The sequence below is a fragment of the Anopheles coustani genome, chromosome 3, assembly GCF_943734705.1.
Source record: "Anopheles coustani chromosome 3, idAnoCousDA_361_x.2, whole genome shotgun sequence".
Lineage (NCBI taxonomy): Eukaryota > Metazoa > Arthropoda > Insecta > Diptera > Culicidae > Anopheles > Anopheles coustani.
The window spans coordinates 67,591,014-67,609,497 of NC_071288.1; the positions used below are offsets into that span (position 1 = coordinate 67,591,014).

At 43.1% G+C, this 18,484-nt stretch overlaps 2 protein-coding genes across 2 annotated transcripts in view; one reads left to right on the forward strand and one right to left on the reverse strand.

Annotated features, from left to right (window-relative positions):
- LOC131261762 (uncharacterized) overlaps positions 1-8,095 on the forward strand; it is a 173,756-nt gene extending 165,661 nt beyond the window's left edge. Inside the window, exons 4-10 of the mRNA XM_058263645.1 lie at positions 1,893-2,095; positions 2,197-2,375; positions 3,725-3,900; positions 4,037-4,250; positions 4,339-6,873; positions 6,966-7,230; positions 8,016-8,095. Coding sequence (XP_058119628.1) covers positions 1,893-2,095; positions 2,197-2,375; positions 3,725-3,900; positions 4,037-4,250; positions 4,339-6,873; positions 6,966-7,230; positions 8,016-8,027 — 3,584 coding nt within the window. The 3' untranslated portion in view covers positions 8,028-8,095. The remainder of the gene's footprint in view (positions 1-1,892; positions 2,096-2,196; positions 2,376-3,724; positions 3,901-4,036; positions 4,251-4,338; positions 6,874-6,965; positions 7,231-8,015) is intronic.
- A 9,179-nt stretch (positions 8,096-17,274) lies between these two features.
- Positions 17,275-18,484, reverse strand: LOC131265689 (chymotrypsin-like elastase family member 1). Its single transcript, XM_058267992.1, has 3 exons — positions 18,271-18,484; positions 17,417-18,069; positions 17,275-17,328 (listed from the first exon to the last, which is right to left on the reverse strand). The coding sequence occupies exons 1-3, from the start codon at positions 18,482-18,484 to the stop codon at positions 17,275-17,277; spliced, it is 921 nt and encodes a 306-aa protein (XP_058123975.1).

An 18,484-nucleotide genomic window follows, 5' to 3' on the forward strand; every position in this document is an offset into this window, starting at 1 on the left:
AGGCGCTCCTTCGGCGGATGGCCACAAGTCAGGTGGAGGGCGCTTGGCTAACAAGAGCTTAACAAGAGTAATGAAACACGTTGCCCGCTTCACTCGCAAAGGATTCACCGCCGGGATTGTCGTCCCGGCTACATTGTGTCGGTGGTCCCGGTACCGGTGTTGCAGCGGGTGAAAAAGGTCGTGCATAGATTTCATTGCCTTTGCAGCTGACATAAACGGACGCTAGTCAGTCTGGTTCCTTCCACACACGGTTATTGTATTATGTTGAATCCCTTTTTTTGACACCGAGAAGCCACTTCATTTCGAAATCGGTTTCGAGCGTGAAAAATGTCTTCGTAAACTTGATCAATTGATAGTACGTGATGGAAAATGCTCCAGCAATTACTTTATGATAATTTACTTAAATTGTATTACACAAAAATCGTAAATTTAACAACTTAAAAGAAAGATTTCCTGGTTTATTTGCCTCCTTCACAGTCCAATTTGAGAAAATTTCCTTTTTTTTAACCCAATTTGAGAAAATGACTCAAAAAATTGTCACACTGTTTTTACATGTTTGTATAAATGTTGGTGTAAATTCGAAGAAACAATTATATTTTCCAACAAATGTCAGGATTTTATAGATTAAATAATGGTCAGTTTGCATATGTGCTATTTATGCTTGTGATGAGCAATGATTTGCCGATAATAACCAAAAATTTGGTTCAATGGCATCGTTTAGTGGGAAACATATGAATAAAAGTTTAGAAACAAATGAGAACGTGTGTTCGAAGCATGTGCTCTCAAAATAAACATCGCGCAATGAAAGTAAAAGCAAAACATGTGACAAAAAAAACTAAAGTAGTACAAATTACATCCGCTTGCCCGAGTCAGGCTTGGGCAAAATTGTAAAGGGGTTAAAAGTGAAATATATGAACTGAAACTATGGTGTTCATTTCAACTTATTTAATTTTCTTGGTTGTTCAAATTTAATCACCTTCATGTTTCGCGATATTGGTTCTTTTTCTGCTTATTTATGGATGACTCGTTCAAAGTAGACGAGCATTGGTCATTTTTGCAATCGAAACATGCAGTTTGAATCAAATCAATGTTCAAATGGTTCAAAATGCTTTGCTTCATAAATACCATTTTTTTAATTTTTTTATTTCTTACAAAAAACTCATTTCTTCTAATTACGTTATTTACTTTTCTATTCTAAATAAACTTATTTTGGGTATATCTAATTCCGTTTGTGTTCAACTTTGAGATGAAACATTGCCATTCTATTTTCTTCATGTCAAAATTTGCTTGCATGTTGTACAGCAACAATTTGCTGCTTGAGTAATCTTCTTTGACTCATATGAGGGAACCGTTTGCCTTTACTGTCTTGTTTTGCTTAAAATGGCAACCGCATCCGCTCGAGCCCGAGGCAATACGGGTACCGTTCCAGTCTTACGCTTGCCAGCACATTTCAACCTGCCCGCCGGTGCTGGAAAGTGTATCCCCCGCCTTAAGAACGATTCGCACGCAACCTGCGTTGAGAAAGTGCTGACGCTAAGAAGCGCCAATCGTGCCCCATTCCAGCGCCAAGGAAATTAAGCCTAACGAAAGGAAGCGCATGGAAATGGGCCCCGTCATGGGAGGCTGAGAGGTATGTAGTGTGGCCCGGGGAGAGAGGGGGTCTACCTTCAGTTGCAGAGGAAACGTGTTCAGGGTGCCGAGTGTATTATGTTCCGGATATCTTTCTCTCATCAGCTCGCCTACTTACTGGCCCCGGGGCCATGTTTGCTCGGTCGTTTGTTCATGTTCGTTTGCGTCCGGGCTCTTGTCCCTCCGGGGCACGAGGACGCGCTGAGAATTTGTGCCTGTTTTTCTTTGCTCATCTCCCGCAACAACCTCTTTGCTCTTTCCAGATTGCCTTCATCTGCAGCTGTACCGGGACTCGAAGGATCGCTACAAGAACGGCCAGACCAAGGCGTCGCTGTCGCTGCAGCACTTTCTCGGCGTGGAGTCGGGCTTCACGCTGGACAAGGAATCGAACACGATAGCAATCATTTGCCAGGATGTGATCGTCGTACTGGCATTCGATACCCGCGAAAGACTGATACAATGGCAGGTGGGTACCGCGGGCGGAATCCGATCCGATTGAAAACAATCACCTACCGAATGCGACCGGATTGTACCAACTTTGCACCATTTTTTTTCCATTGCCTACAGGTGAAAATATCCAATAACCTCGGGGATGATCTGCAATACCTGGTACTGGTTTCATCGGCACCGCCGAAGGCCAAACTCTCCACCGGCCCGGCTCGGATGCACATCCAGGACCATCGGTTTTGCCTCACGACCGGCGTTCCGCCACGGTTGACCGGCATGTGGCAGATTGAGCACTTAAGGTAGGGAGACAAGACAATTTAAACAAACCTTCTATTCCAGATGTTTTTCCTGTATCGGGTTCAGAAGAGGATCAAAGCAGTTGACGAGACACTGGTCAAGATCGGTGAAAAGAAAGGTCGATTAGTATCGCGAGTAGTGAAAAGAAGTCTTCGGTGCGAATTCAAGGGATATGGATCCGGTGGGTTACCACGATATGACCGAAACCGGGTCCAAAGGTCTAAAACCTATATCGAACGCCTCATTTACTTGTTGAGTTGGTAACAACCGTTCGTAAAAGGTAAACAAAATTAAAAGTAGGGGTGGCTCTGGTAATATGCACCAGTGAGGCAAAACGCATCTTTTCCAATTTCTTATGGAAAACGCGTTTTGAGTTACGAAAAAAATGAAGTCATCCTGTAAGAGTATCTAAAATATTGTCACCCTGTGATTCTGATAACTCTACATACGCGGAACAAAAGTAAACCATGAACATCACCGATTCGGACATGCTCTGATGTAATTCTGCTGACCACTCTGCTAAGGAATAAATAGTACAAAAATCGTTGTTTTTATAAATGGCATACATAATTCCGCTAATTAGAATCAGAGCTCCAAACTGCATATCAAAATCTAGGCAAGTTCGCAGATTTACTCGTATTAAAAGTATTCAACTACGAATGGGGGCATTAAGCATCCCGTAGGTCGAGGCAAACTGCATCACTTTGAAAACAAACTGAAACGAATTTTTATCATTCAAAATATAGGTGTTGAGTTATATATTGGTAAAAGCATTGTTTCTTTGAATTTCACTAACTTTCGGTCAAATCACAGGACATTATAAAAGTTTTTCATTTATCCAAATGTGGTTACTTGAAGAGAGGTGCATATTGTCCCTTTGTTGTTGTGCATATTACCTCATTGTTATAGAGCACTTTACCCAAGCACAAGTGCGTTTAGTTTCAACCAGATACTATCAAAAATAAGCCCTCTATCAAATTGAAAAAATCATGGTTTTTGTGACAGAAAAGTCAGCAATTTTTCAACACGTTACATCTTCTGTATCTTAATGAACCAAATGAATTGATAAAATAATTGCCTATTGAATCCCCAAAAGTTTTCCTTAAGTGGAGCGTATTACCCCAGGAAACACTAACTATCAAAAATATTCCAGCAATTTCTGGCTCGTTAAAAAGTATGCTGTGACCTTTCTTTTTACTGATTTTGGGTATGCCGTTTGTAAAAGCACAGATAACAAACAATATTGATTATACTCAGTAGCAAAATACCAATGGGAGATATCGATAAAGCGATTCTTCCTTTGAGCAGAGACGTGCGCATTCTTCAATAGTTTTGTTAATTCTCCCCGCAGACGTTATGGTGTCGTGGACAATCGGTTTTGCTTCGAAGGCGGCTCCAGCTGTGGGAAGGGCGAAGGACTGTACGTTTTCGTGACGGATCTGGGCGATGAAATCACGCACACGTTTAAGCTGGCGTCGCAGGGCAAGTTGGCCAGCAAGAAGCGAGCTACGGCGCGGAAAATTGCAGGTAAGTAGCCACGCGTACTCAATGCAGCGTAGTTGAAATGCGTGGAACCTTCCTCTACGGATCATTAATCACGGAGGATTACCACGACACCGTTGCCTCGCCTCGACTAATGCGTTCGACAAACTTTCCCACACAGCGCTCGACAGCCCGCGGAAGGGAGCCGAATCGCGCTCGACAAACTACAACGACGAAATCTGCACGGTGCACATTGAGAACTCCAACTGCACCTGCCGGAACTCGTACTGGCCGTCGACGGAGTCACGCGACCTGGACAGCAATTACGGTTGCGGCGATACGGCCTCCGTCTCCGAGTGTCACGACAGCATCAACGATCTGGACTCGTTCCCAAGGTAGGTAGTTGTTGGCCGAAGGGTTCTTATATCGCCCCCTCTTTTACACCAATGCACCCTTGCGTCCTTTTTATCCTTCCTTATGTAGGAATGCGGTTGCCAATCTGGAGCGTTGCATGAGCTGCATCTCGAAGCTCGGTGCTCCGTCGATGTCCCGCAGCTCGACCGTAACGGGTACGCCGGGTGCGGTTGCACCCTTCCCGGCCTGGCACATGATGACCGAGCACAACAATCACATCAACCAAACGCACAAGCTGCCCGGCCCTGCCCTCGACCGAATGTCGCTCTGTTCGCACGGCAGCAGCAACAACTCCGAGTACTCCATCCCGCGGCAAGCGTGCGGATCTTCCGGCCAAGCGCCAAGCGAAGCGAGCTGGTACGAGAAAGCCCCCACCGTCACCTCATGCTCGCACCACCGTTCAACGTCGCCATGCAGCTGCCCCTCAGCGTCCGCTCCCGGACGGCCTCCGAAACCGCGGGATATGCCACTGCACATAACGGCTCCGATACACACCGCAATGTGCATGTCCACCGGCAAGTCACCCCACTCGAGCGTCGGTCCGTACGAGAACTACGACGTGCCGAAAACACCGATCGCCATCGAGGGTTCGTCCTCGAACGGTTGCACCCCGGGCGAGAACTACGACACGCCGAAGAAAATACAAGAGTACCTGTCGAAGGAGAGCACCACGCCGAGCGGTAAGGTGGACACCGCGGTGGTGGATAGTGCCAGCAGCTACGGCAACTACGACATGCCGATGTCGCTGACGAAGGCTGTCTGCAACTGTCTGACCGGGGCGCAGGAGCCACCGCATCACCACCACCACCACCAGCAGCAGCAGCCGGTGGCACGGGTGGACTGTACCTGCAATCGCGTGATGTCGTGGGCCGACAACTGGATCTCGTTGCCGCTGTGCAAGCGAGGGAATGGCATCGAGAACACGGGCGTGCAGATCAACAAGGTGAAGCTGAGTGGCGAGGGTAAGATGCCGGTGATGGACGCGAGTGGAGGTGACGGTGCGATCTACGCCACGGTGGACATGACGAAGAAGATCCGCAAGAAGCTGGAGATGGGTGCGTGTGCCTGCGATGAGCCACTCGTGAAGCAACCGGTGGCCAGCGGGGCTAAGACGCTGCCCGCCAGCTGCTACGATAACTACGAGGATGTGGAGATCAAACCGGAGGAACCGGCGAAGGCGGCCAACTATGCCAACTTGGAGTTCGAACGGTCGCTGGAAAACTATGAGAACTCCAAGGAAGTGTTGCAGCGGGCGGGACTTTGCCTACAGGAGCTGCAGCACGAGCACGAGGAGGAAGAGGAGCCTAAGGTGTGCCACAAATGTGGACACCCGAGTGCGAAAACGCCCGACCAGGATGCATCGCGAGAGGAACAGCAGCAGCAGCAGCAGCAACAGGTCGCATCTGCGTCGGTGGAGGATAAGCAGGAGAACTACATGATGATGGAACCGGGCAACAGGAAGTCCAAGTTCCCGGGCTACATACCAATGTCTCCGGCAGCTCCCGCAGCTAACGCCACTGGAGACGCGCCACAGGAAGCGGAGGCAACCGACGACAAGGTGTCTCCAACGGCTCCTCCACTTCCCACGAAGTCGGACCTGCTGAAGCAACGCATGAATCGCATCATCGGGGAAAAGTCAGCCAGCAATCCGAGCTTATGTGGGCCGGCCGTCGATCGAAGCCGCAAGCGGATAGACGATGAGTCGCGCGTTTCGGGCAGTGCGATGCTCCGGGCCACCCTTGCCAGTCCGTACGCACGCAAGCAGCTGATGGACAGCAGTGATCTTCTACCGTGCGGTGCTGAGAAAAGACTTTCACCCCGCAAGCGTTCCGCGTCGGCCGAATCCTCACGCTTCCTCGACGATGGTGAGGCCGAGATCGAAAGTCCACTCAGTGGAACGGCTTCACCGAGCACGGAGACGCTGCTGCGCAAAACACCAACACCTTGTGCGGTGCAAACGCTTCGACGATCGTCATCCCCGTGCGTACACCAGGAGATGGAACCGTGTCCTGCGTCGGAGGTCTGTTGCGGTGGCGAAAAGTCCGGGGTAACCAGCGCGGAAACGGAAGACGATCTGTCCGCCTCGACGAATCCACCGAGCCAGGCCTCGCAGTCGGTCTACATCCGGCGGTCGGAGAGTGTCCCATGCAAGGCCCAGAACCGGGACAGCTCGAGTTCGAACGATTCGGGCGTGTCGACGGGTTCGCTGCGACAGCGTGGTACCGATTTCACCGACTTTGAACTCCCACTGACCACGGCCATGTCGGCTCGGCGCCATCAGAGGCACGTCATACCGCAGCAGAACTGCGTCCACGCTTCCCTTCCGCGTCGCTCGAAATCGTTCGATCCGTTGCGTGAGCTCTCGTTCCAGTTCCAGAAGGTACGCGTGCCGGAAAAGAGCACCTCCGCCGAGGCGGAAGTCCCCGTCTGTCCACCGAAGGCCAAGGGTGCGCCGTCCTACGGTAGTCCGGATGTTATGGCCGCTCCCGGGGCGCCCTACATCGACTCGCGCAGCACCAGCAGTGGTACGTCGGACATGTCGGATTACATCGAGACGCTGTCACTCTCTAGTCATAGTTCCTCCGATACGCCCGAGGGCATGAGGTACGTTACAATCTCTACCAGAAAATCCCCATTCAGCTTAAATATTATACTAAATTGTCCCCATCTTTCCTCTACATAATTCTTTCTTTTAGACACATCCGACAAGCGACCTCCACGCTCAGGCCCCGCTCCGGCAAGGAGTATCAGAACATCGACCGCTCGATTCTGTCACTCACGCAGGCGAGCACGGACGCGATTAAAGTCCCGGGTACGCCGTCGCAGCTGCGCGGTCTGCTATCGTGTTCGGCCAACTACGCCAACATCACGCCCGTTCCGGAGAATGCCGAATCGCCCAGTCCCGGCTATCAGAGTGGCACGTCACCGCAGGACGCACAGGGTCAACATTTTATGTTTAAGGTAGGCCGCTTTGATTATTCATTCTCGTGATAACATTCAAACTCACATACATCTTAGTTTTAGACCTTATTATATTCTTGCAATGCATTTTATATTATTATTTCTTATAACTTCTTTTTTATATTATTATTGTTATTATTACTATTATTATTGTTATTATTATTATTATTATTATTATTATTATCATTATTATTATTTCTAAAATAACGTGTTATTAAGTTTTTATTATTTGGGTTTATAATTCTCAATTATTTTATCGTTTTCGGCATGTCAAATGATCTTCTGTTCAATTTTTCTATACTTGATTTTCCGTTTTATTTTGCTTGGCTGGCAGCAGTTATCTGAATTCACATATTTTGCGAGGTTGGGCTGCTATTGTTATGTTGTTCCTGCTTTTTTATTATTTCAAGCTTAAGGAGCTTAACGCTTTATGGTTTACATATTACTCTTAGGAAGAAGTAACTTTATGTTATTCTTTTTCCGCAAATATATGCATTTTTTCGTTTTCAACCTTTACTTGACATTTTGTTTTCTTAAGGTTTTCGGATGGCAACTTTTATAATTTAAATTCATATAAATTGGTTATAGTTTTTATCACTTATTAGAATGTTATTTTTTAACTAAAATCAAACCTAATGCATGAGTTTTTTTTTTCATTTTATTAGTTTGTAGTATTAATGCTTTCATCATTTTTCACTTTTGCTCACACATACACTCTTAGTTTGTTCTTTAACAGAATATAAGATTCAAACGATTTCCATTTGTTGTACCACTTTTTCTTACAGAACTCGTCGTAAAACCAAAAAGTAAAATATTAAACGATCTTGTACAGTACAGTGTAAAAGTATGGCGCGTATGTAATAAGCAAAATAGTCATCCAAAGCAGAACAAAACGCATAGAAACAAAACGAACGAATACAACATTCAAAGAAAGCAATAAACAAACCTAAGCGGTAATGTCCCCACTTTTTGTATGTTAAAACTAAATGGTACTAGAAAATCAAAACAACCTATTGAACCTACGAGCTCCGTGGCAGTCGTGAAGGATGGACGTGTACAGTTTGGTTTTCATCTTCGGTGCTTTTTTTTTCGACTTTCCGTGTAAGAAACGTAACGTGAAACATGTCCCTTGTATAGGAGGTAGCGGTTAGGTTGGACATAAAATTGATCGCTTATCGAGATCGAAAAGGTAAAGCCAACGTAGGGCGGATACGACGGTAGCTAGAAGAACGAACTGCAGCCATCCGATTCCGGTTTATTTGGCTTTCGTTCACCGTCTGTTTGATTGTAATTATTTAACCTTCCGATCCTGCACCGTATCATTCTTGGTCTTCCCTCTCCAGGTGGGATGAGACTCCTGTTTTTTCCTCTTCTCCCCTGAATGTAGGTGCTTACCTTTGGCAGTGTACCGTGAAGGAAATTTCCTTTTCTCCGCCCCCGTACAAGTCCGTCCCAGTGGAGGTTCTATGGGTATTTTCTTGTTTGTTACGTGTCCTCCCTTATGTCAGCCTCTAGGGCAAATAATGGGACAAACTCCACAAATGTTTCAGCATCCTCCTCTTGTGCTTCCTGTCATTTATGGGACGCTTGATGGAGAGAACAAAATGGGCACAATGATGCGAAAGAATTGCTCCTGCCGTTCCACTCGCAAGAAGCAATAATAAGTTTCCGATGAGTGTTTTCACCCGCCGGGGTGGACGGGAAAAATGGTTTCTTTTTTGGTGACCGGCAAGGGGAAATGGTGCGGCCCAACACGAGGTTTCCTACGGTAACCGGAACCATTCCGGGCCGGCGCAGTCCCGACGATAAATAAAATATGTTTCACCGGTGCCGCCTCGCACGGCGCGGGCTAGAGACAAAGAATGTTTGGATACAAAACGTTTTGCGATTGTGTTTCGCACCGTCTCGCGAAATTTGACCGGAGCAGGGAGCGGGGGCACAATGGACGGCTGAGCGGAACGGCAGTTGGCCAGGTGTGTTCTTGTTGGGCGCAAGCAACCGAACGGTCGCGGAAGATGTTTCGTCCGGGAGAGATTCTTGGTTGTTTGTCAAACGAAGGAGAAAATTTCTTCGAGATTAAAGCAAACATACATGACCTTTGGGGACGCATAGAAACAGTTGGTTGTTTGTTTGCTTCTCTTCAACAAGCGCAAGATTATTGAAAGCTTAGCCTTGGGTTTCGATATTGATTTCAAGGATTTTTTTTTTGTAAAAAACATTTTCCCTCAAATATTGGATTTGTTCGCTTTTTCTTCAATTTTTTTTGTTGGACGGTGAATGAAAATTCGTTGGAAAGTCAAAAAGATGAAAACAAACACAGACTTTGGTAGCAAATGTGTTTGACGTTTTGGTTAAGTATAGTATAGATACCAGTCACTGACAGACGGTTCCCGATAGCAAGCGATACAATTTTGTACATAGCACAGCAAAAGCCACAACAAACCTAAGTTAATGAACTGCAGCACTCGAACATAAATGCAATAATAGACAAAAAAAAAACGGAAGTAAACAAATGCCAAAAAAAAGAAAACATTTCTTCACACCACGTGGTTCGTTTCTTGCAAAAGAAATAAAAGTATTTATTTAGCATTAGAACAAAACTCTTTTGTTTAAGAAAGCAATATAGTTGCAAAAAAGAATAAGATGCACGAATGGGAAAGTAGAAAAACGTTACGATGATGAAAACACAACGGAACTTGTTTGCATCATAGGGTTTTTGTAAAGGAAAGAATATGAAACCAAACTTGTAAATAGAACTATTCTCCTGCGTATTTTCATCTGCTTTTAAAGTCATCCATCCTATGGCCTATCCATTACTCGTAACTACTCCAACAAGAAACTTGAAACTGCTCCATTCTCTAGCGAATCTTCTCAAAGTCAGATGCTGTAACAATATTTACGCCTGATTTTCTTTGTTCAGTAAATTCATTACTATTATTATACCCACTTTCACTAAAAGAACTGACAGAACTCACAAGAAATAAAAAATGCCACCATCAGTTTACTTCCCGTGCGGAAACTACCAGAGCGTTTGTTTTATCGCAAATCGATAAACCAGCCTTAAGCTTTTTAGTATCGACAACGTAACCTCTTTCCTGTTTTCACACTCCGCCAGAAAGTGTACCATCTTTCCGGACAATGTGTTTTCACGCAAGGAAAGCAACCCACAGCGACGGTAGAGCGTAGAGATATACATTTATACAAGAAACAATATACAACCCGTAACTTGTAACAAGCAAGCGCAAAAGGTACCGTGTAAGAAATTATCGTTACAATACCGAGAGAAAAACATAACTAAGTAGAGCGTACGGTGAGAACATACTGACCTGCAACCAAAGTTAGCACAATTTTACCACCCCCTTCGGAACTCTTGTTACCGAATGAATGATAAACAAATAAAACCTTTTCATTCTGCGGAAAAAAAACCGGAACTGGATTTGGATGGTTTTAAGGCCCCAACACTAGCGACCGATGGAGAAAAATAGCAAAATTGGGAGGAAAAAATGCATCCGGTTGCAGTGCGCGTCGTTTGAAATCATAAAATTACATCCTATAACTCTTATTTGAGCGCATTTTATACACAATACCAACGATAATACACACGATGCTTTGGCATTGGAATGGAATGGTGGCTTTCGTCAAGTTTCCTTTCCTTTTTCTATGAAAATATATATATTCTATACAGGGAAACATGGTTTAGAACGAACGAAAAAAAAACAAACATTTAAATAGATGAAAAAAGTCAAACAAAGTGAACTGTTGAAAGTGTAACCTTGAGGCGAATAGACAGCTAGTGGGAGATCTATGCTTGGGATTTGGGTTTATACGAGTAACTTTACTCCAACGTATGAGGATGGAACTTTTGATGGGTTTCGTAATGGGTAGAAAACGAGTAAAAAAAAACGTCCGTGGAGAATCTTATAGTTTAGACGTACCATTTTTTCTACCGATTTTACAAATTTACGACAACACGGAGAACCATTTAGAGGGACAAAAACAGAACATACAAGAAAATAAGAACAAAAAAATGGAAAACGCCCTTAGGAAATGGAGGCGCCTAGTGGCCAGCAGCCTGAGGTGAAGCGTGAGGTGAAAAGGCTGCAACAAGCGCTCTTATATTTAGACAGTGGACTTTCGAACGAATGAATATCTTGTTTGCAGTGTTTGTGTTTAGTTTTGCCACTTTTGAGCATTTTTTTCTCTCTCTCGTCAATCTTATCGATTTTAAGACACTGAATTAAGTTAAGATTTTCCCATTGAGTTCACCTACGTCAACCGAGCAGTGATTGTACTTTAGAAATGCGTAACAAAAAACAAAAAAACAGTATAAAACCATTCGCATGCACACACACATACACATCTGCGCACGCTCACTCGTTGAACGCATCCTGTGCATGCGTGCCTGTACATAGGAATCATGTAAAACCAAACTGGTATCCATATTATCACTACTTGAGTATTTATTGGATAATCGAAACCGGAAAAAAACATGCCGCTAAAGTGACTCGAGCAGGAAGGAAACAAGGAAATGTGAAGTAAGCTTGAAGTTAAGACAACAAACCCAGTGAAAAGTTGTTCGATCAGGGGACGAAAAAAAACTCTATACACCAAACAGTGCAGTGGCGTAGGCCGTGTCACAGCAGGACCGATGAGGGCCGTGTTGGTCAACCATCGTAGTTCATTAACCACCTGGAGCGACGTTTCATCCTTTGGCCACGCGCATCTCGTTAGACTAATTGGAAGTTATGGCTTCCGGTGAACCCCTGTCCAGGGTCGGGCCCCAGCATCGTGACCATCGAGGCAAATAAATGTACGTCACCCGGTGGCGGATGAATGAGAAGTGAAGCCACGAATCAAGCAAAGTCCAAAAATAAAGTTTAATGACACTTTCGTGAAACATAAACATCGCCAGCGATTAATGTAAACATGTCCGAACAAGCATTCTTTTTGTGTACCAAACTATACTCCGACGAGGTAGACAGTAAGCCTTCGCTAATAGGCTTTTCTTTATGTTCTCTATGTCATGAGATTAATTTAAATTAAATGATGCATTTTTCTTGGCTATTTAAAACATAGAAAAATTAGTAACAATTTCTTTTAATTAACGCATGCCAGTTACATTTCGTCTTTTTAATGTAGATTAATCATGTTTTTTTTATTAGACGAAGAGTTTTACAACATTTATATAAATTTATATTTTTTTCTCATTCCTATATGAATACGCTAAAACATTTTTAAATTGTGCCTTTTATTACTTAAATGCGTAATTAGGCTTGAACAAGTTGTACTGGTATTTTCGGTAAAAAAAACTTGCTTCTTTATTATAGTTTTTTTTCTGAAAGTAAAATGTTAATCCAATAATGGTTACTTATAGACATGATAAGATTTATAGATTAGTTGCAAAATGATTTACTTGAGTTTAAAGCAATTTACTTTTTTTATGTCATGAATGTTTTGTAATGAAAAGAAATGGAATTTAACTGCTCGTATATTTTTGTAAATTGATTTGAAATGTTAAAAAAAACCTTTTGATTTTCCGTAAGTGATAAAGCGCAAAATTTTGCCTTTGTTCAACTAACTTACTTAAAAATTTAATTGTTTTAGTGCATTCTAGTATCCTTGTTCAAAGTTATTTGTTGTTTTGAACTTTCCATCCGGTCACAACATCCTTACTATAAAGGCACAGGTAAAAACATATTCTCACCTACTAAAGTAAACATTATCATACGTCAATTGGTGAGAATTGTTCGACGAGGCCGAGGAGGATTTGTTTTCCGAACATAAACATCCTGCTGTGAAGAAACGCTTCCGCTTCGTGCATTGGAATAGAATTATCATTTCTATCACCACTCCGTTTCGATGCTGGCGGTCGCTTATCGCATTCTACAAACACTACGGCCATGAATTGCCTCGATACGGTGAAAGAGGAAAAAAACAACATGAGTTGAAACAAAGCATAGGCAAACTCAGACGGAACCACAATCACAAACGCACTTGGAAAAAAATCCACTTCCTCGTCATACATCCGCCTCGGGCCATGTTGTTTCATGCATACCGGAAGAGGCTTTATCCCTTTGACTGTAGGAACGCAACGGGGAACTGCTAGGCTACTGCTATTTATGTGTGCACCGGCATATCGACAGCTGGAATATCATCACGCTGGACGAGCCGACGTGAGCCGGAGGGCATAAGCTCATGAAAGTGGCGTCCATAAAACGACGAACCGGCCGGTCGAAGACATCCGAGCGAGCACTTGTTCGTGGGTGAGGTCGGTCCGTATCAACATTGATTGCACCGGTTTGATTGGGATGGATTAGGTGCCGGTTAGCTGGAGCTCGCACGGGATGAGATCGATGGGACCTTAAGCCCGGAACCGTCCATCACCGGTCGGTTTCTAAAACCAACTTTTTAAGTAATGCAAATGGGTTGAACACTATCGAGCAAGGTGCCGCTTCGCTCAACGATAAGACGAAAGTGTGAAGTTGGCATAAATCTCAGGCCTATCTCGCTCGCGTAATTCTTCGATTCTTTTCAACCAGTCACTGATGTTTTACTGTTTTCAACCGATGGGAACGAGATTTCTGTTTGTATTTTTTTATGTTTTGCAAGAAATTTGCCAAATTTATACAAATGTGACCATTTGAATGGAGATAAACCTGGTTGTTGTTGCTTAGCTTTGTCCAAAGGTTGTTTACGATTTCCCCCGTTGTTTTCATCGGATGGGATCTCTCCATTCAATAAAATTCTTGTTTTGTCGCTCAAAATACATGGTTATGGAATTTTATGTTATTGTCATTAGTGATTCGATTTGGTAGTTCTTATAGGTTTTACTCGCAATAGTTTTGCACCATGACTAAAGATTTTATTTGAAAATCAGATATAATACCCTTTTGCTCATCACAAATGGATTAGCCTTAGCTGCTCAATTTACCTGTCCTTTTGAGCTTGTATCACTCGATGTTCCTCTATTACTTGTCCAATGTCCCTCTCTTTACGTTTCTCAGTCTCTTGCTTAGGACGTATACAATAAGTATCTCAACGATGGTTTTTCTCGATCACTAAAGCGAATTTTCAAATGTTTCGATTTGAAAAATATATATTTAAGGTAACAACCATTTCATAAATGAACATTTTATTCGTCTTAAGAAACACCATATTTTATCTTTTATTTCAAACGATTTTGGAATCTGCATTTGTTTGTTTTTATTCTAAAGTTTTTGATAATTGATGTAAATGTAATGACAGGTGGTAGCTCGCATCCTTTTTCTTTTAATAATATAATGCATGTTTTTGTGGACCGGAAGATCCTGAAGTGTGTGTTCCACATAAAAGATTGAAAATGATTCGCAATAACTTGTAACCTATTCTATGTTGTAGTAGTTGTTCAAACAGTTTCTGCCACATGTAGGAAAAAACAACTGCAAAAAAGGATGCATATCGCTTAGCGTTATACTAAGTGAAGCGAAAAATATGTTTGCTTATGGTGCAATTAGTTTTTCCGTCCTATCGAGAGGTGAACTAGAAAGAATTTGTTCGAATATCCATTCAAGATAAATTCCAATGTCAATGTGAACTTCAGGCGCATCAGTTTCACAATTTTCATGAAAAACTGACAGACCGCGTAAAAAGTATTGTTCTATACCTCCTAGTTTTTGGAGCGTTTGAAGCGAGGAGCCTGGTTTTGTGCTGGCACAGTTTTCTTGTGGTCCTAGTTCATTTCGAACAGTGCACATTGTAGAATTATCCAAATGTATGTTTAATGTATTATTTGAGCGACGTAATGCTTCTTCACAATCGAAATTTTCAATGTAACGAGCTTGATATCGATTAGCATTATTGCGTCCTATAGGATGCGTTGCTACTGTCATTTCTGTAGGATCATAGATGACAGACGAATTCATAAACGGTAAACAAATTGGCACTACATACTGCTTTTCAGTTTTAAGGGGTACGTTGAACAATACTAATGCTATGTTCGCTTTGAACCGATCACCTCTGTAATTTTGGTGCTTGATTATACTCCGTAAAAGAACAGTCTGTATTGAAGAAGCTTCAGCATCCGTCTCGTTCTGGGTTTGTTGAGGGAAGCTCTCAGGAATACTAAATCGAAGTGTGTATCTATAAAAAAATTATCAAAAATACTAAATAAACCTTCAATAAAAATATCACATCTAATGAAAACTTATTAATACCTGTCTGGATTTGTGTCTGCAAAGCAATGCGCTGGAGCTATAGCGTACCACTGGTGGATCATTGTAACGAGACACAGCAATGTTTCTGCTTGTCTCTCAAGCAACAATCCAATCCATGGGAACCGGTCAGGCGCAGCCTTAATCGATTGATTGTAATCGTAGTTTATGCCACATGTATAGAAATTGAACATGTCTGATTTAAACATATCTAGCGACAATTGATCCCGTTCGAGCTTAGATTGCTGTAAGGCAGTCTCGATGAACTTTTCTCTGTTTGCTAGCTTTTGTTTCAAATCATTCGTGTTGTTTTCAACATTGCTAAGAATCCATTCCACGTGCGTTCCAATATCGTCAGCCAAACCGAAATGGTTCATTTCCCGTAGAAGCGGGTACATCAATCCACGAAGAAAATATCTTTGGTCATTGTTGTAGATGTGAAGTGCTTGTAACATTGAACCCGCAAAGTTAGACCTTATTTCATTTTTATATTCGTTTATAGTGCATAGCTCAGTGGCTTTTGCATTTAAAACCCAACCCGCGTAAGCTAAAGTTTGTCTGCATACATGTCGATCAACCAACTTCATATTTGAAGATTCAAACCAAAATTTCCGCACAACTCCGTCTCGCATTGAATTTGACCATATCATAGTCATCTGCACGGGTTTATTGCTTGGATCCAGAGGTCCAAATGGTAAGCATATAGGTTGCACATGCGCTTTCGTAAAATCTGCTGGTTCGGCAAACTGAATTAATTCCATATTGTAGTACCATGAATGGACGTTGAATTGTGGATGCTGGATAATATTTTCCACCTGTATTCTTTGAATTGTCGGGCTGCACAGGTTTGCTCCATGTCGGACTATACACGAAATGTTGTACGATTCATTTACATCACCAACGACTACAACATTGCTGTAAGACAGAAATAGTACATTAAATAACTATTTGAATAAGAGATTGCATTAAACTTACTAAGGCTTTGTTGCCTTGACACGCTGAGTCAATGCATACCATGCACTTATGAGTGTTATTGGTTTGGAATAGGCGCTTCTGTCGTCAAATAAATAAAGAAAACCTATCCACGGGGTAGGATATCTTTGATCGATAATTTTACCGCATGTGTCGGTGGGCAATAACTTCCATTTGTCGGTCAGTGCGGATTGTGAGCCACTTTTTTCATTGCGTCCGTTCATATTGTACAGTATCCAAGAGAGGTAATGTTGTATGTTTACTATCAAACGGGGTACAAACACAAAGGCTGATTGTTGGAACCCAAACAAACCGATACCTCGTAGGAAATACCTGTCACGTCCAGCGTGGTTTTTCACCGACATTATTGCCTCACCAGACATGTAGTTAATGTTCGTTTGACGAAAGCTTACACAAAACTTCGTTTGATCAATGCTTAACGTTATTCCACCTGAAGCATATGCATTTTGGCATTCTAAATCATTTACATGTGATGTTCCATAGCCATCAATGGAGTCCACCAGTGCATCTGGATCCAAGTTACGATGTTCGATTTTCACGGGCAAGCAGATAGGAACCACGTTAGGCTTGGTGATGACTGGTATTCCTAATTCAATTAAGGCTATACCGTGTTCATATCTAGCTTTTTGGTACTTTGGATGAATAGCTACCGTTTTAATCGGAAGTCTTTCAGCACAAAATGGTGACCCATTACTTTCCTTGCAATCTGAATTGAATGTTTTTCCGCCTAGCAGAATAGTTTGCCTGAGAAAAATATACTTTGTTAATTTTACTACTAATGGTAACGCTAATGACCTGGGGTATACTTACACACCGCGAGCATCTTCAAAACAATGAGCTGGGCCCACAGCGTACCATTCGCTTATGAGGATCGCTTGGCAGCTGACAGTGGTTTTGTTATCCAGAAGATGCGTTTCTATCAACCCGATCCATGGAAATGCATAATGTTCTGATTTGCCAGTGTGCGCGCTTACACCACACGTATTAAAATTCAGTAGTTTTACATTCGGGCTGTTTTCAATCAAATATTCCTCCTGGGTCGCCATTATGGCAGGGTCGACGTATTTCGCAATCCACTCACGAAATATGGCAACGTCGGTGAATACGGTGTACTGGGAAACATCACAAGACAGAATTGAATTCTGTGGTATAAACGAAACTATACCCCGCACAAACCACCTCCCCGCGATCTCGTACACTATTCCACCCCCGCTGTCTCCTCTGCAGGCATTCACCTCGCCATTGCCTTTGGCACAGAACATTCCATCGGCAAAAACATTACGATAACTGTCTAAACACGACCAAAAATCGGTCACTTTCACTAACGCTACCCGAAGATGGTTTGACAGCTTCGAGTTCTCCGTTTCTCCAAAACCGACAATCGTACCGTTTGTTCCAACGATTAGCTCCATACCAGCGTCCATGCCCCACAAGCATATCGGTTGAACGTACGCCGTAAAATTTATTCTTGTAGACAACTTTATCAGTGCAATATCGTATGATACAATCCCTGGATGAAAGTTTGGATGTGGGATAAGTTTGGAGACCGCGTGCTCTTGCGTGTGATTATTGGTCTCGTTCAACATGACACGTCCCAGGTGTACTCTGATGCGAGAGGTCGAATGTAGACCGTTTGGAGAACAGATGCAGTGTGCCGCTAAAGATTAATCGAAACACATTAGAATGATCATGCATGAAACCATTTGCAAACATTTCCGTTAAAAAACTTGTTCCACGGAAAATGGAACATTTGACTGTCTTTGATTATTTAAAAGTACAATCAACCTGGTTTTCAGTCTACTTTCACTGCAATGCACTTCGTTCAAACAAAGTTCATTGATTTCAAAGCGTTACTTACACGTCAGAATGGTATTGCTATCGATGATCGAACCACCACACTTGTACTCGTAATTATTACGCTCTCCATGGTATATGGCTACGTGCCACGGCCATTGACCTGCCTTAGCTCCTTTACCGTAGTATATAAGATGTTCGAAATTGATATCACGCGTGCCACAATCCCAGATCGATATAGCTTGCGGGATAAATAGTACACAAACGAACAGTGACAT